The 26,124-nt window shown below is 45.0% G+C and overlaps 1 protein-coding gene across 1 annotated transcript in view; it reads right to left on the reverse strand.

The window, feature by feature from the left end:
• Positions 1-24,261, reverse strand: part of RAPSN (receptor associated protein of the synapse) — a 42,423-nt gene extending 18,162 nt beyond the window's left edge. The window contains exons 1-2 of the mRNA XM_040328250.1: positions 23,516-24,261; positions 2,516-2,854 (exon numbers count right to left, since the gene is read on the reverse strand). Of these exons, the coding sequence (XP_040184184.1) occupies positions 2,516-2,854; positions 23,516-23,728 (552 nt within the window). The 5' untranslated portion in view covers positions 23,729-24,261. The remainder of the gene's footprint in view (positions 1-2,515; positions 2,855-23,515) is intronic.
• Positions 24,262-26,124: the final 1,863 nt, after the last annotated feature.

The following is a 26,124-nucleotide window of genomic DNA, read 5'->3' on the forward strand; positions in this document are numbered from 1 at the left end:
GTAAAATAGGGTTTTCACCTTTTTCATTCTTTGTTGTTGAAGTCCAGTTACGAAGAAGGCATAGCGCGACTCGCACATGCGCAGTGTGTGCACCCGGCTGTGAAGCCAGAAGCTATCACAGCTGGGTGACTACACTTGCAATGCTGGTGGTGCGGAGAGGAAAGAAAGAAGAGTGAGGCTTTGGGCGGCCACATCACTGGACCATGGGACAGGCGAGTGCAGGGGCAGGCTGGGGCGGGGGGCAGAGATGCGGGCTCTCTCGCTGTCTGTGCAGGCAGTGTGAAGCGGTCTCTCTCGCTGTCTGTGCAGGCAGTGTGAAGCGGGCTCTCTCACTGCCTGAACAGGCAGTTTCAAGTGGTCTCTCTGCAAGCATTGTGAAGCGGGCTCTCCTCTCTCTCTCTCGCTCTGTGCAAACAGTGTCAAGCAGTCTCTGTCTGCACATAGAGCGGAAATGTGGAGTGGTCGCTCTCTCTCTGGGGCAATGTGGAACAGTCTTCCCTTAGGCCTTGTACACACGATCGGTTAACCAGAGGACAACAGTCTGATGGACCGTTTTCATCGATCAAAACTGATCGTGTGTGGGCCCTATAGGTTATTTAACCATGGGTTAAAAAAAAGACGACTTGCTTCAAATTTAACCGATGGATTTCTAACCGATAGGTCAAACCGATCATTGTAGGCACAACCAACGGTTAAAAATCCACGCATGCTCAGAATCAAGTCGACGCATGCTTGGAAGCATTGAACTTCGTTTTTTTCCAGCACGTCGTTGTGTTTTACGTCACCGCGTTCTGACACGATCGGTTATTTAACCGATGGTGTGTAGGCGCGACGGACCATCAGTCAGGTTCATCGGTTTACCGATGAAAACGGTCCTTCAGACCGTTCTCAACGGATGGACTGATCGTGTGTACGAGGCTTCACTCTCTCTGTCTGTGTGGGCAAGGTGGTGCAGATGGAGGGTGAGCTGATCCAGTAGTTTAATGGGCCACTTGACTGGACTTGCCCCTTAGGCCTAAGGCTGCCAGCCCTCCCCTGGGCAAGTGTCTGTAAATTAAAAGTCAGCAGCTACACTTGTTGTAGCTGCTGAATTTTAATAAACTTAAAAACGACTGGAACTCCACTTTAAAGTGGTTGTAAACCCTCACATATACCAAGTGAAGTAAACAGCTTTGGATGATACACAGAGATGAACCAAATCCTACGACATAGGGTTTACTTGATTATCTGCAGCCCTATCTTTCCCTACACCCCGACACAAATTTTATCTAATGTGTCTGGAAAACTTCTCAGAAGTGACCCATGCTGATAATAGAGGAACGAAGCACCAGAAAGAAACAATACTTAGAGCTTTTGGAGAGAGTGTTACAAGCACTTTAATGTACCATAAGCTGTAGGTAGACTCCTTTTAAGTAGGTGTTCCCAGAGAACCTGTAAATTCTTTCAAGGGTTCTTCAGAGGTAGCAAGGTTGAGAAAAGGCTGGACTTCAAAATAAATGGAGGAGCAGAAAGGCTGCTACTGGAAACATAGGGCCAGATTCACAGAGCAAGTACGCCCGCGTATCTACTGATAAGCCGGCGTACTTTCAAATTTCCCACGTCATATCTTGAGTTTGAATCCTCAAACCAAGATACAACGGCATTTGGGTAAGATCCGACAGGCGTACGGCTTCGTACGCCTTCGGATCTTAGATGCAATACTTTGGCGCCCGCTGAGTGGAGTTCGCGTCGTTTTCCGCGTCGGGTATGCAAATTAGCGATTTACGACGATGCACGAACGTACGCGCGGCCGTCGCATTTTCTAACGTCGTCTGTAGTCGGCTTTTTCCGGCGTATAGTTAAAGCTGGTATTTTGCGGCGTATAGTTAGATTTGCCATGTTAAGTATGGCCGTCGTTCCCGCGTCGAAATTTAAATTTTTTTTTTTTTGCGTAAGTCGTCCGTCAATAGGGATGGACGTAACTCACGTCTAAGTTCAAAAAATTACGTCGTTGCGACGTCATTTCGCGCAAAGCACGGCGGGAAATTTCTGGACGACGCATGCACAGTTCATTCAGCGCGGGGACGCGCTTCATTTAAATGAAACCCACCCCCTGATCGCCGATTTGAATTCCGCCGCCAGAAATACACTACGCCGCCGTAACTTACGGCGTGAAATCGTTGAGGATTCGAAATTCCGCCAAGTAAGGTACGGCGGCGTAGCGTATCTCTGATACTCTGCGCGGATCCAATTCTCTCTGGATCTGGCCCATAGACACTTACCTTTCAGACACATGTAGGCGCTGTTTTTTTTAGGTACTGCAAAGCGCAACGGTTCAAATACCAACAGAAACCATAGTTGGAGCTGACAACAGTATAGGAGATAGGAGATATGAATTACTGCACCACGCAGGTTTTCATTGTATTTGACACTTTCATTTTGAATGAGCCAAATGAAGACAATTGTTGCTTGGTACATTCAAAGTACATCTGCCCCATCCTCCATTAATCGTTGTAAAATAAATGTCATGGCTCACCTTGAGCTGGGTGTAGAAGCCCCCCAGGCTGCAGCAGACCCGACACTCCAGCATCTTGTCGTCATTGTTATGAGCATATCTCAGGGCCTTCTCAAAGCATTCCAAGGCCTTCTGGAACACGCTGAGGCCCAGATAGGCATTCCCCAGGCTCAGCGACACCTGTCCATTCAGGTGCAGGCTGACAGATGTCCCCTGCATGTTCAGACACGTCTTGCAGTAGGAGATGGTCTTCTGAAATTCGCACAGCTTTTCATTGCTGCGGGCTAAATTCAAGTAGCTTTCCGTCAAGAAGTCTGGATCCTCCAGCTCCCGAGCTGTGTCTATCTGGATCACTGCAAACTGAGGACAGAAATGAGCTGAAATGTGTGGACACGCAAAACACAGAGTCACTAATATTTCATTCTTTAATTATTATTATTCATTTTTTTTGCATAATTCATTTAAAAACATTTAAACGTTATAATTCCATACCACACAACCGTCACTATCATAACATTTGTATTGTTGACAGTATTTTAACATAATTTTTCTTTTACTTTACATATAATAAGCATTTACATACCATCCCTCATTAACCATTTCAGGCCCAGGCCAATTCTGACACTTCGCTCCTACATGTAAAAACACTATGGGCCAGATTCAGAGTGAGTTAGGCAGGCGTATCAGTAGATACGCCGACCTAACTCGGAATCTGCGCCGTCCTAAGTTTAAGTGTATGCTCAAACTGAGATACACTTAAACCTAGCTAAGATACGACGACCTGCGCCAATTTTTCCTTTGGCCGCTAGGTGGCGCTTCCGTTGAGTTCGGCGTAGAATATGTAAATGCCTAGATACGCCGATTCACGGACGTACGTGCGCCACTCGCAGTAAAGATATGCCGTTTACGTAAGGCATTTTCCGGCGTAAAGTTATTCCATCAAATAGCTGGCCTAGTCAATGTTAAGTATGGCCGTCGTTCCCGCGTCGAAATTTGAACATTTTACGTCGTTTGCGTAAGTCGTCCGTGAATAGGGCTGGACGTAATTTACGTTCACATCGAAACCAATACGTCCTTGCAGCGTACTTTGGAGCAATGCACACTGGGATATGTACACGGACGGCGCATGCGCCGTTCGTAAAAACCGTCAATCACGTCGGGTCACAGTTCATATACATAAAACCCCCCCCCCACATCCTCATTTGAATTAGGCGTGCTTACGCTGGCCAATTTACGCTGCCTGCCTAACGTTGCGCGCCCCTACCTGAATCTAGCTATATATATGTTTTTTTTAACAGAGACCCTAGAGAATACAATGGCGGTCATTGCAACTTTTTATCTCGTTTCATGCTTTAAAAAAAACAAACAGTAAAGTAAACCCAATTTTTGTGAAAGATGAAGTTACATCGAGTAAATAGATATCTAACATGTTACGCTTCAAAATTGCACACGCTCGTGGAATGGCGCCAAACTTTGGTACTTAAAAAACCCCATAAGCAACGCTTTAATTTTTTTTTTACTGGTTACATGTTTTGATTTAAAGAGAATCTAGAATTATTGCTTTCGCTCTAACGTTCGCGGCGACACCCCTTATTCCTGATATCCTACTAAATACGTTAGTTTAGCGATATGCTCGATACGACTACCATGTGTTCCAGCCCCCCCCCCCCCCCCCTTCCCTACCCTCCCCTGCTTTTCCATCCTCTATCCCTTTTAATCTCCATCTTTTTTCTCTGCCCTCTTGTCTCTTTTCTTTTTCTCTACTAATAGACAATTGAAATGTTTGTGCTCTCTATGATGCATCATTTGTTATACTCCCCAAGTTATTACTCTGTATTGATGCTTCTTTAAAGAGTTGATTCACTCTTATTGTACTGTCTATTTCTATTAATAAAAATATATTAAACAACCTCACATGTGTGGTTTGAACACCGTTTTCATATGTGGGCGGTAGTTGCATATGTGTTCGCTTCTGCATGCGAGCACACGGGGACAGGGGCACTTTTTAACTTTTTTTATTTTATTTTGACATTTAAAAAAAATAATAATCATTTTGATCACTTTTATTCCTATTACAAGGAATGTAAACATCCCTTGTAATAGGAATTTGACATGAGAAGACCTCTTTACAGTGAGATATGGGGGTCAATAAGACCCCACATCTAACCACTAGGCTGGGAAGCCTAAAAAATTAAAAATAAAACGATCACCGCTTCACAGCCGAGGCGGCACCGTTTTTTTGAATGCAGAGGCCGGGCGTGACGTCATAACATCGCGCCCGGCCTTCGACGATCATAGTATCAGGCCATGAACCCCTCTAGCGCCACCTGCCGCCCAGAGATGAGACCGCATCTCTGGGGCACAGACTGACCCACAGGAAAATCCAGATTTGGCGACAGACAAATTTGTCAAATTACAGAATGAGAGAAACATAACTCTCTCATTCTCCCACTAAATTTAAGCATAGCACCTGTACGAAAGTACACAGGCGCTACAATGGCAACAGTTTTTAATGCCACCCTTATGCTCTGGAAACTGCACCATGTTTTCCCATTCTGAGAACCGCATTTGACTATGTGGTTTTCCTGTGGCTGTAATTTCAGAAAAAAGTACGGTGAAGTTGCTCTACCTTCACCAACCTATCCTGTCTACCTCAAGTTACATGTTGGTCGTGTTGGACCGGGAAAAATAAAGCACTTGAAAAACGTCAACCAACGGTCCTGAACATTCTGTTATTGCTCTCAGAACTACCATCACCCCTAGACACAGTTGTGGGGGTATATCTGAATGATGTCTGCAGCTACAGGCATCATTCAGATATTGCTGTTTTCAGCGATTCCCTACACCATGAGAACGATCATATTGGCTGTTCCGCTGCTTGATCGTTCTTACGGGCAGCGAAAGGGGACGTCTCCCGCCGCCCTCCGGTGCTTCTCCCGACTCACCGCTGCAATCGGTGGGTCGGAGAACGGATCCGCCGGCCCAAATGCTGATCATAGAGACTTCTGGCGGACCAGATGGTGGGTCATATTTAAATTAGGGGGTGTACAAGTTTAGTCAGGCCTAGGGTAGCACAAAACCTAAATACACCACTGGATTGACGTCTGGTGAAAAACTTCACCTGGCGCATAGGGCGCGTCACCAGTTTTCCATAAATCGCCGACCTGCGAGTCCGCTCTATGCGGTGCCTGCGCCCGCCGTGTAGAGCTGACCACGCAGGCGCCATTATAGGGCGGACTCGCATGTTGGCTATTTACGGAAAACTGGTGACGCGCCTTATGCGCCAGGGGAAGTTTTTCACCAGACGTCAATAATCTAACCTCTCAATAGGAATGCCCAGTCCCGCGGGAATCAGAAGCCGGAAGCCGGGGGGAAAATAAGACTAAAATGATATGTACGGCGGAAAAAAAAAATACCAGCATACTGTACATGTCGTTAGTATGCTGGATGTAATGTTATATAATTGTTTTAGGGTGAACCTCCACTTTAAGGGCAGTGGATTCATATAGTATTTACTTCCTGGAATCTGTCTGCCTTTAGCTCGAGCAGTGCTAAACCTTTCATCCAATTTCTAAATTGCTGCATTTGTATATTTCAAAAGCCAATATAAGGGAATAGTAGTGGCAAAAAAAAATTGTGAGTTTAACTAATATTTTTTTTTTATATTATTCTTCCTTCAAAGGGGTGTGTCCTACATACTTTTGCTAATAGGTGTCCCCTCACTCCATTTCAAAAAGAAGGAAGTTATGGGGCGTGGTTAGCGGAGGAAGAAAGAAATGCCCATGAAGACTTCTGGGATGTATTACATCATTTTGGCATTTGGCATAGAAACCAGGAAGCAGATGAAGAAATAAAAAAACAAAGGTTAAGCCCAGGTTCACACTGGGTGCGATTTCATTCGATTTGAGATGCGATTTCACATGTGAAATCGCATCTCAAATGCCCCCAATTGTCGGCAATGGCGCCGTCCTAATCGGTGCGATGCCGCATCTGCGGCGCTGCACCGAATTCAAAAAGTAGTTCTTGTACTACTTTTTGCGATTTCGGGCCGCTATTTACATAGACATCTGTGCAGAAACCTGCACAGATGTCTCTTAAATCGCGGCCGAAATCGGGACTGCCGGCGGGAGTGAAATCGTGCGAGTTCAGCTGAACTCGCACGGCTTCACTCCCGCAGCCCAGTGTGAACCAGGGCTAAAACAAGTAAATATAATATACCTTTCTATGTATTTACTAATTTCTAGCAGCATAAAGATTAAAAATAGTTAATGGTGATTTAAAGTTCCGCTTTAGGTGAAGTCTCTTCAGTGGAGCCCAGAAGAGCAAATAAAAAATAAATACAAAATGGGGGTTCTTTTTCTTAATTGATTTAAATATGAACATCTATTGGGGATAGATAGATAGATGAATAATAAAAAGGGAGGGGGAATCTTGGACTGTTCATTGGACTTTCCAATTGGGCCCCCGAGGATGCCTCTCTACTCTCTTCCCAGCTCATCGTCTTCATATAATATATTTTTAGAATTTCTGAACTCTAGACAGCTATAAAATTCAGAATTAAAACTTTGGAACCTATCCTATATAGTATGCATCACATCTTTCTGATTGACGCACTTATTTTCTTGAGGGTATCTGTACTGATCTCCGGAGTGTTTCCAAGCATGTCCAGGGCAGGCATGTCCAAAGTCCGGCCCGGGGGCCAATTGCAGCCCGCATTCTGGTTTGTGGCCCCCTTGGCAATTTGGATATACATATCTTTTGTGGCCCCCAGGCTGCACTGATGGCAATGGTGAGGCTGCATTCATGGCAATGGTGAGGCTGCAGATGGGCACTGACTCTTATTTTGCTTCACAGTTCTTTCCTGAAACTTCCCTCTTAAAGTTAATGTGCGTGTTATACACTGATAAATATAGTATATCCAAATAACACACCAAGCTCATCTCTTCACCACACACAGCCACAAAGACAGGGGAATTCTTGTTGGGCAGTGTATTAGTGCTCGGACGAACACACTTAGACTGCATTTTAATGGTTCAAAGAATGTCAGGCAAAATGGTCGGCCCTCACGCATGTTCACTTCATCAAATCTGGCCCTCTTTGAAAAAAGTTTGGACACCCTTGCCTTAGGGATTGTTTGTATTTGTTGAAGAGTCCGGCCCTAAGTGCATGTAAAAGGTAAGTCTCAGTCTAGCAATGTATTTGCAGATCCTGCTATCCAGATCAATTTTGTATTTTCATCCAGTGTAACTGAACTGCAGGACATGCCCAAATAGTATCAGCATGGCATTGCTACCATCTTGGAGGAACTTGAGGATTAATCCTATGAGGAACAATGTTCTGTGCCAAGGGCTGCTAATGTTTCTAATATGGAAGACCAATGTGGTTTTGTACCTGTGACAGTCTTTGTATCAATGGCATCAGTTTGAGAAGCTTCTGAGCTCATTTACAGTTCACTGACGGGCAGGGGCGGACTGGCCATTGGGACTCTCGGGCGCTGCCCGAGGGCCCCATGCCACTAGGGGGCCCCATAAGGGTTGCCAGGCTCAATAAAACCAGGGACAGTATGTAAAAATCTGTGTTTTTTTTTTACATCTGTCCCTGATATGTCCGAAACCGACATGCTTTTGATTTGAAATGCCTGAGATTTTAGCTGCCCTGCCTCCTGGCGTGGTGGCCATCTGTAAGCCCGGGGGCCCCATAATCTTCTATTGCCCGGGGGCCCCATGAGTTGTCAGTCCACCCCTACTGACGGGGGCATTTGACCTGCAGTTGTGTAGTAAGTAAAGGAGGACTGCACTAAGGTAAAGGAAGCTATTTAGGGGAAACAAATTGTATCTTTACAACCCCTTTAATTTCTTTGTAAGTGGGCAAGGGATCAAATAATTATTTTCCTTACTGTATATTTGTATGACAATTTATTGATATTATTTATTTATTGTTCCTCTGTATTCCAAAGGCTTGTTCTGAACATGTGACCAGCAGCAGAACACTAGAAGCTCCTGCTTATGTTTCCCTGCAGACAGGCTGGGAAAGAGCTGGGTCATGTGACAGCTGCAAATTAATTAGGAAATGTGGTAATTGGATTTTTTTTTTATTAAAATAATTACAGTGCCATCATCCACATAGAAGCCTCACATAAATAGAAGGGGCCATGTAAATTAAACAGTGTGTGTTTAGTATCACTTTATCATGACATTATGTTCATTGTTTTGCTGGAATGAATAAAAGCATAATAGAAGGGCTCAAATACCTTTCCTGGAGAAAAGCCTAGGCATTTGGTCTAAAAAGAATGATTGGAGTTCAGAATGGCTGACAATCACAGGAGAGATTAGGTTACCAAAGGCTTAAGCTTTTTGTCAATTAAGTAGCACTGGAGGAAACTATGAACAAAAATTGTCTCCAGGAATAGTAAGAATTTCAACAATTCTATTACACTCGACATATCTCAAAAGCACTGTTAACATAGCCTACTTGTGCTGTCTTTAACAGTTGCCTGTCATGTCGCTAGTCTTTGACAATTTTATTTTCTGTACAATATATTTTATTAAATTGTTGAGAAAGAATAACAACGTTTAAATAATTACACAGCATAGTAAACCATTATAATAAAGTAAAATACAAAAGGAATGAGATTTCAGGGTATTGGAAGATAACAGTAATAAATGATACAGTAATAAATGGTAGCAACCTTAGATTAGAGGCGAAAATATTTTTATTGTTTTACAAATTGTATCGTAAGAAATACAATAAATAAACATCAAAATTCAAGAATCAAGGCCATTGTCGGGCATAAATTACATGAATACCATTCAAACTTAATAGGTAGTTTGTACTACTCAGTAAAACACGACAACGTGAATATACTGTATATGTTGGTTGACCAAAAAGGATGAATGGAACATATATTGAATATCAGGCAGAAAAAAACGATAGGGTATTTATTGACCAAACCCAAGTATTCAGCTCTTAGTGGAGCTCCAACCAAAAGGAGAAGTTCCGCTTGTTTGCACCCCCCCTCCACTGCCACATTGGGGGGTATGGGGAAGGGAGCAGGTATCTGGTTTTGACAGCCCCCTTCCTTCCCTGCAGTCTTTTGGGACACATCGCAGGTACCAGAAGACTATGGGACCATTCACAAGGCCCAGAGTGGCTCGTGCAAGTAGGAAACCAGCTGTAAAGCCGCAAGGCTTCACTTCCTGTTTCCATTACTTATGCCGGAGCCTGCACCTGAAGCTGATGGAAGAATCGGTTCGGGTGAGGATCCAGAAAGTCATCAGCTACAGTATTTGTTGCTGCTTACCAGTAGTGTATTTAGGTTTTGTGCTGCCCTAGGCCTGACTAAACTACCTAATTTAAATATGACACACCCCTTTCTGTCAAAACCACGCCCCTTGCTGTTTAAGACCCGCCCTGAAATTTTCGAGTGGGGACACTAGTTCTGAGGGCCTGGGGGGGGGCAATGAATTCCCTTAATTTGTATAGATTTCCTCTCACTTCCTGTTTGGCTATGGGGCAAGAAGTGAAATCTCTGCAATGGGACAGGGATGGTAAAAATAAACTGACAGGGGCTATAAGTGTTGCCTATAGTTCTACTTTAAGCACAAATTCTGATAATTTTATGGAGGGGACTAAGAAGATATAACCATGCCAATGGTGCAGCAGAAAACATATAGCAAAGTGAGGAAGGTTTGAGGTCCAGGATGATAGGGCAGTCAAAATTAGAAGCAGCCTGCATACTGGAAGAAGTGTGGCCGCTTTATGGGGGCACTAGACTAATTTGCCTCTCAGCCCAGTCTAACAGTGTAGCGCAAGGCGACGGGGACTCTTTCCGTGCTGACCCCCTGCAAAGTGCTGCCCTAGGCCTGGGCCTTATTGGCCTAGGCCAGGATACAGCGTTGCCCAAACCTGGTAGCAACCTTAGGATTAGGTGCATAAGAGAATAAGCAATACAAATCAAACAAAAGAAAAATCGAAGACATAAAAAAAGGGAAAAAACCCAGAGTAACTTTCCTTCTTCCAACTGGTAAGTGGTCAGTCTGGACAGAATGGAGGTGAACAAAAATCTAAATTTAGGCTAGTTAAACAGACTAGATAATGTAAAAGGATGTAAACGAAAGGGAGAAAGAAGAAAGATACAAAAATAATGACATATAGGGAAAGAATGTAGGGGGTCAGGATGATGTGGGGAAGGGCTAAACCCGTGTGGTCAAATGGAAGTGAATTATGCATATATCACCTCTTTGTCTTTGACAATCTTTTCATGCCAGCAGTCCTTACTATTCCCTTATTTCATTTTGGCAGTCTTTACCCGAGTCTGAAATTATGGAAATATCCTCCTCCGACAATTATCTCTGCCTCCTTCTGGAATGAATCCTCCAACAACTTTCTGTGAGGCCAGGATGTCATGTTGCATCCCAACACCCCCAAGTGGGGCATCACATTAGCCTGGGCTCACTGTACTGCATCACTGGACAGCACTTCACACTTAATGTATGGGTGTCCTTCAGAACTGCAGAAAGGACCACCCACTGCTGCAGCCCATGATGTGGCCAGACTGGGTATTAGACAGCTGCAACTCAGATTAGGGGCGAGGAGACTATCAACCCAGAGGAACTGAGATTCAATTGCAGATATTAATAAATAGGCCCCGTTATAGATCCTACAGCTGCAATTACAGTAGGCTTACCCGGTTAGGTGCTCCAACTGTCAACCTGCATGAAGCCTGTCTTTTCCAGCCAACAATGCACTTCACCAGACAGGAAATGCTCTGGGTATGGAACCCTGCACCAGCTATGTGGCATCCATCACTAAAACCAACTCCCTGCTCCTGCCACCTTGGCACAAGTCATAATAAACTACCAGACTGCCCTCCATTCATATATCTTCTCTGGTCATATCCTGCCCAATGGTGCATGGCATTATACACTTAAAGCGGATGTGCCACTTAAAAAAAATATTAAAAGCCAGCAGCTACAAATACTGCAGCTGCTGACTTTTAATATTAGGACACTTACCTGTCCTGGAGTCCAGCGCCGTCCGCAGCAGAGGACAAGCGATCGCTCGTCACTCTGCTGCTCCCCCCGCCATCCTCAGTGAGGGAACCAGGAAGTGAAGCGCTCCGGCTTCACTACCCGGTTCCTTAAGGCGCATGCGCGAGTTGCGCTGCGCCGCTGATTGGCTCCCGCTGTGCTCTGGGAGCCGAGTGTTCCCAGAGCACAACGGGGGGAGGACGGGAGGTGACGTTCTGCCCGCAGTAAACCCGAAACTGTGTGGCCGGAAGTGGGTGCAAATACCTGTCTTTAGACAGGTATCTGCACCCCCCCCCTCCTGAAAGGTGTCAAATGTGACATCGGAGGGGGGAGGGTTCCGATCAGCGTGAGTTCCACTTTAGGGTGGAGCTCCGCTTTAATCATGTCATTGCAAAGCCTAGGCACTGTGACTTTTCAGAGAACCAGGGTTCTCAAAATAAATTATTGCTGATGTTTAATCTGCTTATATTATTCCTTTCCTGGTTTCTCATTTACTCCTTATCAACATGCTAAAAGTAATTTTTAAATCAAACCATTCCATTTTTATATATTTATTTTATTATATATGCTTTTTTATGCAATGCAGGCAGATTATGGCTGGTGGGAGGGGCTAGCAGGGTGCTGTACAAATCATCACCGCACCCTGCCTCAGTACGCCTCTCACAAGCCCTGATGCAAAGTGGGCTGGCTTTTGGGAGGAGTTATGCAAATATTACAATGCCTAGATAGGTGGATGCCAGTATGGCATTCCTAGACGGGTTCATGCAGATTGCCCTCCTGTGATGCAGAGACTCCATGATTGAAGGAACTGAACTCAAAAGAATGAAGGAGACAGTGTCAGGAACGGTCAAGCTGGAGAGGAAAGAACTAGATGATGCTGGATGTCCTCCTACTATTGGGACTGATGAGTTTCAACCATTAAGCCAAGTGTTTGGCCTGCGGTTGCAGCGTGGCCCTATTGACCTAAACGAGCAAGGGCAGCACTCAACCTACCATTGGCAGCAAGCGCTGACCGAATGCAGGCTTTCCAACATTTGCCAAAAGCCTTCTGGTGAACAGACAGGTACCGAAAGTTGGCCGATTCCTGCTGAACCGGCCAACTTTTGGGCTTAAAGGAGGGTTATAACCTCTGTTTTTTTTTTGTTTTTTTTTGCCATCGTTGTCCAATTGCTCAGATTTCCTTTCATGTCCTGTCCCATACCTAAAAAAGCAAGTAAGTAAGTAAGTAAGTAAGGGGAAATCCCTCCAAAGTGAGTGAATTCTGGTGTGTTACCAGAGTCACCATAACTAGTACCCCCTTTGGAAGATTTCTCCTCTGTTAATGTTCTGATGTCAACCCAAAATTCTGGATTTTCCTTTACTTTCACTTATGAAAACTGGATAATTAGAATCTCCCTAATTGAGGCACAGACAGCAACAAAAACCTGACAGGTGTTCCAATTTATCTCCCCCTGTCCAGAAACCTAAAAAAATGTTTTGACTTTAGTTACACTTTAAAGGGTAAGTTCACCTTTACAGAAAAATCTGTATGGTCAACTTACACAGGACCCCCTAGAAAAATCTGTAAGATCAACTTACACAGGACCCCCTAGAAAAATCTGTAAGGTCAACTTACACAGGACCCCCTAGAAAAATCTGTAAGGTCAACTTACACAGGACCCCCTAGAAAAATCTGTAAGGTCAACTTACACAGGACCCCCTGGAAAAATCTGTAAGGTCAACTTACACAGGACCCCCTAGAAAAATCTGTAAGGTCAACTTACACAGGACCCCCTAGAAAAATCTGTAAGGTCAACTTACACAGGACTCCCCTCCTCACCCCCCCCCCCCCAGGTCCTGCTGATCTGGATCATGGCAATCTCCCGTTCTGAGCCCCGGTATTTTCGTGTCAGGAGTCCGGGGCTTAGAAATCTCCACAGCTGAATCACATGGGCACGCCAACCAATCAGAAGCTGCGTAGCCCGTCCTATCAGCTGGGAAGCAGAAGCGTGGATGCCAAGGGGATTTCTAAGCCCCGGACTCCTGATGCGAATATACCAGGGCTCAGAACGGGAGATTGCCGTGATCCAGGTTAGAGGGACTGGGGGGGGGGGGGGGGGAGTGATGGGAAGGGGGTCCTGTGTAAGTTCACCTTACAGATTTTTCTGTAAAGGTGAACTTACCCTTTAAACTATGTCCACTCATACTACTGGTATACTGACTACTCCTACTCATACACCACATTTATTTCATATCCTATAGACTGCGCAATCCATGTTCCATATCCTCCAAGGTAACCACTCCACCACCTCCAATGCTGGCTAATGCCGCATACACACAGTCGGAATTTCCGATAGAAAAAGTCAGATATTCCGACCGCGTGTATGCCCCATCGGACTAAGAAAAAATCTGAAAATCCATTCATCTGGATGGAATTCAGATGCACTGAAAACCATGCATGCTCGGAATCAAGTCGACGCATGCTCGGAAGCATTGAACTTAATTTTCCTCGGCTCGTCATATGCATATGTGTGTATGCAAGACAGCTTGAGCGGAATTCCGTCGGAAAAACTATCCGATTTTATTCTGACGGAAAAAACAGTAGTGTGTTCAGGGCATAATACCACAGTTCTTGCCATGGGGGGGTCATTTCCCTAGCATTAAATGCTGCCTAATCTACCCATGTATGTTACCTTATAGCTGCACAATCATCAACAGCATAACTCAGCTAAAAAATGCATTTCATCCCTGCACTGGGGGACAGCTATTTTCGTTGCTCTGCTCACTTTACAGAAGAGTAATGTATAAAATAGGTATTCAAATTCATGGCCTGTATGCAGGGTTAAATATAAAAAAAAATGTATTTAGTATAATCCAAATGCATGATATCCCTTTTGCATTTATACATATTGAAAATGTGTACCGCATTGTTACATAGTCTGGTTGAAAAAGGACACAAGTCCATCCAGTTCAACCAATAGAAGGGAAAAAAATATATACAATCCTATATACAATTAATTGTATATTATACAACTAATTTTCTCAATACAACCACCCTCTCACAAATGTACCTATTTTCCGTTTAGATGTGCTTTAAAAATTGTAATTTCCTAAATAGTTATTGCTGGCTATTTAAAACAATGAGCATTTAAAGAGACTGAGTGGGGTCCTGGACTATAAATCTTACCTGTCAGTTGGAACCTAAAGATCCCACGCTGCTCTGATTTCAGGTCATGTCAGGTCACATGACCTACAGTAGCGCTGTAATATGGTTGCTGACGTCAGCAGAGCCTTTATTTACTTCACTGAACTCTTGGGTGAGCTTTATTTACTTCACTGAACTCTTGGGTAAGCACACCAGTGCATCCTTGATGGGCATATTTTTACTTTGTGAACCTTTTAGTTTAGTCAGCTTTATTCAATTATATATTTAAAATATACACTGATATACGCTGATCAGCCATAACATTTGGACCTCCCTCGATAACCCATCGAGGCATGGACTCCACTAGACCTCTAAAGATATACTGTGGTATCTGGTACCAAGCCAACAGTAGCAGATCCTTGCAAGTCCTGCCACCTCCAATTGATCAGACTTGTTTTTCCAGCACATCCCATAGATATTCGATTGGTTTGAGATCTGGGGAATTTGGAGGCCAAGTCAACTTCTCGAATTTGTTGTTGTGTTCCTCAAACCGTCCTTGAATTCATCAGATCAGACCACCTTCTTCCATTGCTCCGTGGTCCAATTCTGATACCCACATGCCCACCATTGTAGGTACTTTAGGCCATGGATGCAAGTCAGCATGGGCACCCTGACCGGTCTGTGGCTATGCAGCCTCAATCACATCAAATGCAATGCACTGTGCGTTCTGACGGCTATCCGAACCAGCATTAACTTTTTTCATTATTTGAACTACAGCAGCTCTTCTATTGGATCTGACTACGCAGTCCAGCCTTTACCCCCCCACGTGCGTCAATAAGCCCTGGCCACCAATGACGCTGTTGCTGGTTTTCCTTCCTTGGACCACTTTTGGTGATCCTGACCACTGCAGGCCAGGAACATCCCACAAGAGATTCAGTTTTGGAATTGCTTTGACCCAGTCTAGCCATCACACTTTGGCCCTTGTCAAAGTCATGCAAATCCTTACACTTGCCCATTTTTTTCTGCTTTCAACACGTTAGGGACAACAGGTTTACTTGCAGCTTAATATATCCAACCCACTGTCAGATGCCATTGTGACAACATACTCAACAATATTCACTTTACCTGAGGTCATATTGTTATGACTGATCAGTGTGTGGGGAACTGGAACAAAACAACATGTTCCATTTTCTGCTGTGAAAAGTGAAGTTTCTCTTTATAGTATACCTGTGGGCAGAAAAACATACACCCTTTCACTTTTCTTGGCTCCCTGTTGGCTTCAGGTGTGTCGGACAGCCTCTCTAATCATGGTGGAAACAAGGATGACAGGAAGGAACATGCCACAGTGAAACCAGAGTCTGCACAATTTTGTACTGTCCAAAGGACTGTTTTAAAGTGATTGTAAAGGTTCAAATTTTTAATTTTTTTAAATAACAAACATGTCATACTTACCTCCACTGTGACGCTCGTTTTGCACAGAGTGGCCCCGAACCTCGTCTTCTGGGGTCCCTCGGTGGCTGTCTCCGGTCCTCCCTGCATCAGATAACCCCCTCTGGGAAGCTCTTTCCCAAGGGGGTTACCTTGTGGGCACGCTCCCGAGTCCAGCATTTGTATCCATAGACAAGACAACGCCCCCCTAGCGCCCGCGTCATTGGATTTGATTGACAGCAGCAAGAGCCAATGTCTGCGCTGCTATCAATCTATCCAATGAAGAGCCAAGACCGGGCCGATATCAAGCATGTTCTCGACGCAGGACTTTTGAGGGCTCAGGTAAGTAAACGGGGGGGGGGGGGGAGCTGAGGGGCCTGCAATTATCGGATGTTTTTTCACCTCATCATAGGATGCATTAAGGTGAAAAAACAGGAAGGTTTACAACCCCTTTAAGTCTTCAATTATAAAGTCTGTGGACAACTTTAATTTTGCTAGTTTACAACATTAAATTTCCACCAGTAAAAACAACTATCAATTTTCGGAAGTCTAAGGGAAATTATTCTGAAATGGAATTCCCGGTCCCCCCCCATTACCTCGACTGTACCTTTGTACAAAATTACCTATATGAATCGGAATTGTCCTGAGAGATATGACAGGGTCTGGCAGCCCTGGACTGCTTGAGAAACTTAACTATGCCTTTCCTGCTGTTATTTTGTACTATTGTGTATGACTTTGGTGATGTTGCCAGACTTCCTACAAGTGTTTGCCATAACTGCCATGTTTGGATCACTTTTCTGTACTGTCTTTGTTTTTTGTCCTGTACTGCTAAATTTTTATTCTTTTGTTTTCTTTTTTCTCAATAAAAGAACATTCTGTTTGTGTTAAAAAAAAAGGAAGTCTATTGAATTCCCTTAATTGTGAGTTGATAGAATTCTACAAGAGTATTTGGCCCTTTAAGAGCTTCCTTGCATACTTTGAATGCGCTTTGCATAACTCAGCTAAAAAATGCATTTCATCCCTGCACTGGGGGGCAGCTATTTTCGTTGCTCTGCTCACTTTACAGAAGAGTAATGTATAGAATAGGTATTAAAATTCATGGCCTGTATGCAGGGTTAAATATAAAAAAAAATGTTTTGGATCTTTTTGTTGCTTGAGTTTATAGTGGATCTATATACCACTTAAAAACAGAGTTAAAGTGTACAGCAGGGGCCAGCAACCTTTTCCCACTTAAAGGGTTTGTAAAGGCAGAAGGTTTTTTATCTTAATGCATTCAATGCATTAAGATAAACAAAACACTTCTGTGTGTAGCAGCCTCCCCTGCACCCCCTAATAACTTACCTGAGCCCCAGCGATGTCCATGAGTGTCTTGGACTTCCGGGACACTTCTCTTGATTGGCTGAGACACAGCAGCGGCACCATTGGCTCCCGCGGCTGTCAAAGTCAGCCAGCCAATTGGGGGAGATTAGTGTAGGGCAGCGGCGGTGTTAGCAGCTGCCGCTATCCACGGATGTCTCCCCTCTGGCAGGTGTCACCCCGGTGCAGCCCGCACCCCCTGCACCCACCTAGCAATGCCTCTGGCTGACCCCATTGCTCTTTTTAGCCATCTGTGAGGGTGTAAGTCTTCCCAATGACAATAAGTGTAAGGGGCATTCTTCCCAATGACCATCACACTAATGCATGCTGAGTTGGAGATATTGTAACTTTTAGCAGGGGTTCCCTAAGACCAAAAAGTTATTTCAAGGGTTCCTCAGTGTTGAAAAGTTTGGGAATAGACTGGTGTATACCATTAGCCTGGTGGAGATTTTTTTTCTTATTTTTTTGATATCCCAGTATTTATATTCAAAGCCAGTTGTAGGCTTGGTGGCAAACTTTTTTTTTTTTTTTTAAAGATAAAGTAGGCAAAGATTAAAAGCCCATGAGTTTTTTACCATGTTTCCCGTTGGGGATATTTTCCTTCACAGAAAGTGAGAAGAAATCCCCTCTTATGCCTCGTACACACGATTTGAATTTCCAACAAGAAAAGTTCAGTTGAGCTTTTGGTCAAAAAATCCGACCGTGTGTAGGCTCCATCGGACATTTTCTGTCGGGATTTCCGACAGCAAAAATTTGAGAGCTGGTTCTCAAATTTTCCGATGGGAAAAGTTCTTGTCAGAAATTCCGATCGTCTGTATGGAATTTCGACGCACAAAAATCCTATACATGCTCGGAATTATTGAACTTAATTTTTCTCGACTCGTCGTAGTGTTGTACGTCACCGCGTTCTTGAGGTTCGGAATTTCTGTGAACATTTGTGTGACCGTGTGTATGCAACACAAGATTGAGCCAACATTCCGTCGGAAAAAAATCCACAGTTTTCTTGTTGGAAATTCTGATGGTACGTACACGGCATTAGACAGCAAGCACCAGAACAAGTCCACAAGTGTCCACATGAAGATTTCCCTTCTGTTCCTGTTTTTATGATCATAATGTTAGATTTATCCTCATTTTCTGTCTCTGTGAGAACGGTTAGCAGGACAAAAAGAGAAGGAATCTCCGCTGGTGACACTTTCATTTGCAGCAAAGAGTAGTCTTCAACCCTAGCTTTTGAATCTCTTTTCAGGTTTTTTCTTTAAAACTACTTTAAGACTGTAGGACACCCGTGAACTTCCTTAGGTTATACCAGTGTGATGCCGATACCTGCAGGCATCATCCCAGTATCCATAGGCGTCCACTTTTTAGGGCAAGGGAGGGCGTTTGCCCCCCCTGGAACCGTAAAAGAGTGTTGACAATGACAAGTCGCCTCCCGAACATCGGTGGGCCACCAGGGTCGCCGATTGTCACTGTCATCATTCAAGTCTGTCAGTGTCTGTGTTGCATTTACTGCGCTCTCGCGGCCCGCCCGTTTGGCCGCGCCGCCAATATGATCATCGCGCTTTACAGCTCCGCCCGGCCTGGTGGCGTTATGTCACTCACGGTGGGAGGGGATTATCATTCATGGCTGGGAATGATGGGAGGAGCGTAGAGAGCTGCCTGCTAGAGGAGCCAGCGCCGTCGAGGACGAACCAACCAGCAACAACATCTTCATTACAATCGCACAGCACAGCAGCATCAGTCGTGCCAGTGTCACTGCAAGTAAGCACTATACTAAATTAAGCTGATGGCATGTGGCATGCCATACGGAATGATGCAGTTTGAAAATTATTAAATGTGATGATGACTGTGATTTTTTTAATATGAAGCATGGCGGCGGGGGGAGGGGGGTAAATGTCCTGCACTGGCCATGGTAACTCATGTATTAATGTACTGCACAGTGCAGGACATTAATACATGAGTAACCATGACCAGTGCAGGACATTTACCCCCCCTCCCCCCCGCCGCCATGCTGCATATTAAAAAAATCAGACAGTCATAACAGTTAATATTCTTCAGACTGCATTCCGTATGGAATCATGTGCAGGGTGCTATGTAATGTAAAGGGGTCCAGTGATGCAGGGTGCTGTGTAATGTAAAGGGGTCCAGAGGTGCAGTTTTGGAGAGGGGGTACACAGTAGTGACAGAGAGATATTGAAAGATGCAGGGGGCACAGTGGGGTGTTTTTACATTTTAACGTGGGAGGGTCGCTTTTAACCCCTGCTAGCGGTCGAAGAAAGGGTAAAATGCGACTGTGTATCGTCGCTGCCGAAGCACCCCCCCCCCCCCTTGAAAATATTTCAGCGGACGCCCATGCCAGTATCAAAAATTTGCAGCCGGCGATTTCCTGTTCAGCAGAAGTGATACAAGTGGCTGAACAGCCACTCGATCACTTATGCAGATGGTGGAAGGGGGTCCTCGGGTTCAGAAGTGATGCGACCAGCGGCGTCACTACACATAGAGAGGAGGAGAGGGGAACTGATGTTGTTCCTCCCCTCTCTGTGACCTTGGAAACCAGATGTGACAAGGATTTCCTCACTTCTGGTTCTTTGTGTACCTGGCCGTTAGCGGGCAGAAAAACATCCGATCAGACCTATACTGCCACAAGGGATGTTGTTCATCCCTTGTGATGGCAAGAGAGTCAATACAAAATAAATAAATAGAGACCGTTTAAAAAAAACGATCGGTGGTGTGGTGTGTCAATCTGACATACCGCTCCTCCGATCCCTGTAAAGAGCCCATAGCATAGGCTCTTTACTATGTTATCAGCTGTGTCCAATCACAGCTCATCACATGGTAACCAGGAACTGCCGTTTATCAGCTTTTCCTCCACTCTCCCTGACAAGACACTCTGACAGTGGGGGGGGGGGGGGGGGGGGGTCTGCGCTGATATGTTTATCATAATATGAGGTGATCCACAGGTCATTGTATATTACCAGGATGTGATATGTGGGGGAGGGGTGGATTTCTCACTTTTTTTTACTGTGGATCACCTCATATTATGATAAACATAACATAACATACGATAAACATGTCCAAGCTAGATCGGTAAATAATCTGTCACTCAAAGCAAGGAGAGAGGAAAGGACTTTGTATTTAGACAGGGTTTTATCTGGAAGGACTTTCGAGGGCTCAGGTAAGTAAACGGGGGGGGGGGGGGGGGCTGAGGGGCCTGCAATTATCGACGAGCTGAGAAATCTCCGGGCGGACATGTCCGCTGAAAACGGTCCGGCAGACCGTTTTCAGCGGACTGTCCGTCCGTGTGTACGAGGCCTTAGAGATATAAAAAGGCTCCAACTGTAGCCATAATTTCACTTATGGGTACATTTCATAATTTCACTTATGGGTAAACCAATCCTTTAATTATTAAACAAGTTGTAAAGGTTATTTTTTTTATTTTCTAAATAGGTTCCTTTAAGCTAGTGCATTGTTGGTTCACTTGCCTTTTCCTTCTAAAAAAAAAATTTGTCTGAATTTCTCACTTCCTGTTCCTCCTCAGTAAGCTATTCGGGCTGACTAACCCCCAACCAGAATGACTCAGATGATGGGGGCAAGCTTACTGAGGAGAAACAGGAAGTGAGAAATTCCGACAAAGAAAAAAAACAAAAGGGAAATCGAAGGAAAAGGTAAGTGAACCAACAATGCACTAGCCTAAAGGAACTTATTTAGAAAATAAAAAACAAACCTTTACAACCCCTTTAACCTCCTGGGCGGTGTTCCCGAGTCTGACTCGGGGTGAGATTTTTGGGCTAGGATCGGTAACCCCGAGTCAGACTCGGGCTCGCCTCGCTGGATGTACAGGGAGTTTTACTTACCTTGTCCCTGGATCCAGCGATGCCACCGCGCTGTGTGAGCGAGCAGGACCTCGCTCGATTCACACAGTGCCTCCGTGTGACGCCGATCTCCGTTCCCTGCGACGTTACGACGCACGGGGACGGAGAACGGCGCCAAATTCAAAAAAGTAAACAAACACTATACATACAGTATACTGTAATCTTATAGATTACAGTACTGTATGTAAAAAAAACACACCCCCCTTGTCCCTAGTGGTCTGTCCTGTGTCATGCATGTCATTTTATATAATAAAAACGTTTCTTTCTCCTTGCAAACTGTAGATTGTCCATAGCAACCAAAAGTGTCCCTTTATGTCAAAAATAGTTTTAGATCAGCTAAAAAACAGCGATAATAAATTATAATCACTTGCAGAATTGTGCGATAGCGATTTGTGGGGAAATTCGTCATAAAAAAAAAAAATAATGACAGCAACAATTCTGCAACTGAGCAAATTTCAGTGATTTTGATTTGATTACATTATTGAATAATTTTTATTATAATTATATTATTATTTGTTATAATTATTTATAATTATTTATTATATTATAATTTATAATTTTGTTTTTAAAAAAATGTCATACCCGGGATGCCTATTAGAATCTTGTTTGGTCAGATTTAAGTGAGTTATTTCTAAAAATGACAGACCTACAATATAAAACGCCAAATTTCCTTGCAAATAATGGTACCGCTTTCAGCATGTTTTTTCTGACAGAATCATACCGCCAGGGAGGTTAAAGGAGCAAATTAGTAATTTAGGTAATCAACCATCTTTGTTTCCTTTTCTATCTATTTTGTATTGCCAGAAGGTGAGAGATTATTGGTTGCTATGGTACATCATTGAAAATTCCTAATAAAAATAGGCTCAATACTAGGCCTTATCTAAGTGACCACCTGTATTTTTCCTACAGCAACAAAGAGTCGGGGCCGGATTCAGATACAATGGTGTACCTATCCGCCCGGCGTAACGTATCTCAGATACGTTACTCCGCCGTAACTTAGGGTGCAAGTTCTGTATTCAGAAACAACTTGCGCCCTTAGTTACGGCGGCGTAACGTATCTGTGTTGGCGTAAGCCCGCCTAATTCAAATGTGGATGATGTGGGCGTGTTTTATGTATATTAACTGTGACCCCGCGTATTTGACGTTTTTTACGAACGGCGCATGCTCGAAATTCCGCCGCAAATCGTCATTGCTTTCGACGTGAACGTAAATTACGTCTAGCCCTATTCGCGAACGACTTACGCAAACGATGTAAAATTTTCAAAACTCGACGCGGAAACGACGGCCATACTTAAAGCGGATGTGCCACGGGAAAAATATATTAAAAGCCAGCAGCTACAAATACTGCAGCTGCTGACTTTTAATATAAGGACACTTACCTGTCCTGGAGTCCAGCGCCGATCGCAGCAGATGACGAGCCGATCGCTCGTCACCCTGCTGCTCCCCCCTCCATCCTCGGTGAGGGAACCAGGAAGTGAAGCGCTCCGGCTTCACTGCCCGGTTCCCTACGGCGCATGCGCGAGTCGCGCTGCGCCCGCCGATTGGCTCCCGCTGTGTGCTGGGAGCCGAGTGTTCCCAGCATACAACGGGGGACGGACGGGAAGGAAGGAAAAAACCCGTCCTTTGCCCGTATCGTAGGGCCGGAAGTGAGTGCAGATACCTGTCTGTAGACAGGTATCTGCACCCCCCCTCCCCCCTGAAAGGTGTCAAATGTGACACCGGAGGGGGGGGAGGGTTCCGATCAGCGGGACTCCACTTTAGAGTGGAGATCCGCTTTAACATAGGATACGCCTCATATAGCAGGGGTAACTATACGCCAAAAAAAGTCTAACGTAAACGACATAAAAAAATGCGCCGGCCGGACGTACGTTGCTGAATCGGCGTATCTAGCTCATTTGCATATTCCTCGCGTAAATATACGGAAGCGCCACTTAGCGGCCAGCGTAAGATGCGATGGTCGGATCTTAGGTAAATCTATGCGTAACTGATTCTATGAATCAGGCGCATAGATACGACCGAGCGCACTCAGAGATATGACGGCGTATCTGGAGATACGCCGTCGTATCTTCTCTGTGAATCTACCCCTCAGACTTTATTTATTTGCCACTTTACAATGCAAGAATGAATCTGGTCACTATAAGGCCACAAAGGTAGTCTACCTTACGATAATTTGATTATAAAATCATCCATGATGAGAAAATATAACAGTGATTACCTTTAGCATGTCTTTATACCTTCCCATCTCTGAATGCGCAGTAATAAGGCAACCAAGAACTCGAAACTTGCCTGCCGCATCTGTGGTCTTTTCCAACACTTTAGTCCAAACCTGCAAAGCTTTCTCTGTCTGGTTAGACTGGTAAAGCTGAAGTCCTTTCTGGATCTGCTGTTTGGTTTGGTCCTGACCCATTTCCACGCCCAGAAGTTTCATAAAATCCAGCGCACACACAACCACTAGAATCCAAAAAGGGAACAACAAGAAAGACTACAGCAAACCAAAGGCCATCGTTTCCAAGGGACTGGAGTTTCCAGAGCTGACAGATTAGATAAACAGGTGATAAATCTGCCCGAAGGACACAGTCTTCCTAAAGGGAACTTGTAATTCTGACCTGCAATTGAACACGAATAAGAACCCTGGTGGGAAAACAGAGGAACCCAGCTTGGAAGTGTAAATGCACACGCCTAGGTTGTGAGATTCATCCAGCTTGGGTCCCAGCCCCCCCGGTGCTGGGCACAGCTGTCCCTGCCAATCTGCGGCTCGTCTCTTCAAAGGAATGCCAGCACTAGTGACTCAAGGTCAGAAATGGAGCCTCACCAAAAGCCCACCCTCTACCCATTAACAGAAACATGCAGTAAGATCCAAATTTAAAAGGCCCCTTGTCTCCCAACGCCGCAACTGTGGTGTGTTTCGTTTTCCCCGGCTCTACCCCTCCCAAGGAGAGAGAAGCTGTATAAAAATATCTCCAAGACAGACAAATGATGAACTGGAGAGCCAGCAAGAATTTTGAGGGCTAAGATGACAGGAGATCATACTCTGTTCTTCCCAGCCTATTAACTGGGCTTCATAACAGCCTGCTACATTTTTTTGGATCCAGGCTACTGTGGGGGGACAATTATACGAAGCAAATGGTGCACTTATGAGTAATAGTACTGAGACTTTACAAACAGCTGCCACCTTCCATGCAGACAGTATTTTCTGTCATTCTGGCAGGAAGAAAAAAAATAAAAAAATCCTCCAGCCAGATAGAAGTGTACATTATGTAAAAACTTCAAATCTCAATGCTGGTACCTGGTCCAATGTTCCCAAGTTTGCCTCTGATCCGCATCCATTTCATAATTGAATATTTCAGATTCTTTACTAGGCTCCAAAAGCAGCACAGATTTAAAGACCAATTCCCCCGTACACACGATCGGTTTTCCCGTCGGAAAAAAAGTTGGATGTTTTTTCAGATGGAATTCCTCTCAAGGCTGCCTTGCATACACATGGTCACACAAAAGTTCGGTGAACTTATGACTGCCAAGAACGCTGTGACGTAAAAGACTACGACGAGCCAAGAAAATTAAGTTCACACTTATCGGACCGATATTTCTTTTAAATGTCCTTATTTCTTCTGAGAAATCCTCACTTCCTGTTCTTCTGTCTGTAACTCCACACAGTATTGCGAGGCTTTCTCCCTGGTGTGGAGTGTCGTGCTCGCCCCCTCCCTTGAGCTACAGGATGCTCTCTACGTTGCTGATAAAGGAGCTGTGTGTTAGTGGGCGTCCTGACTCTCCTGTAGATCAAGAGAGGGGGCGAGCATGACGCTCCACACCAGGGAGAAAGCCTTGCATTACTGTGTGGAGTTACAGACAGAAGAACAGGAAGTGAGGATTTCTCAGAAGAAATAAGGACATTTAAAAGCAAAAATCGAAGGATGAGGTAAGTGAAGGAGGACTGCACTAAGGTAAAGGCAGCTATTTACGAAAAATAAAATTGTACCTTTACAACCACTTTAAGGGCAAATAAACTGGATTGCTTTGGAATGAATCCCCCCATACACAGCAGAACATACTTTTCACTCTCACTCAGTGGCGTAACAACTGGGGGGGCCGCCGGTGTGTCTGGCCCGGGCGCTGAGCTAGCGCAAGGCAACATTGGCACTTGCCTTACGGCGCCAGTGCCAGCCAGGGGACAGGGCAGAAATGTGGCGGCCGTCCAATCGAGACCTCAGACCAGCAGCGCCGCATGGGGTGCAGTTCACCCAGGCGCCACGGAGGTGGAGGCGCTCAAGCGCCAGAATGCTCCGCTCCCTCCTCGTCTGAGGCCGCGTTCTCTTCTCCACCACCACGGTATTTACTTTTTTAAATCCTCCTCCACGATCCACCCGGGTGGCGCAGCTGCACACTGTCCTCTCCTCTCAAGCTGCCGCCCGGGTGGGGTTTGTCCTGAGGGGGGTTTGTGGTGGCCTCGGTACTAATGGAGGGGGGTGACCATGGTTTGTGGAGGGGTCTGTAATAATAGGGGGTGGTTTGTGGGGGTCTATACCAATTGTGGGGGGCTCTGTACTAATGGGGGATGGCTTGTGGGGGGCTCTGTAATAATGGGGGATGGCTTGTGGGGGGCTCTGTAATAATGGGGGATGGCTTGTGGGGGGCTCTGTAATAATGGGGGATGGCTTGTGGGGGGGTCTGTAATAATGGGGGATGGCTTGTGGGGGGCGGCTTGTGGGGGGCTCTGTACTAATGGGGGATGGCTTGTGGGGGGTCTGTAATAATGGGGGATGGCTTGTGGGGGGCTCTGTACTAATGGGGGATGGCTTGTGGGGGGCTCTGTACTAATGGGGGGTG

This window comes from Rana temporaria, chromosome 11 (assembly GCF_905171775.1).
Source record: "Rana temporaria chromosome 11, aRanTem1.1, whole genome shotgun sequence".
Lineage (NCBI taxonomy): Eukaryota > Metazoa > Chordata > Amphibia > Anura > Ranidae > Rana > Rana temporaria.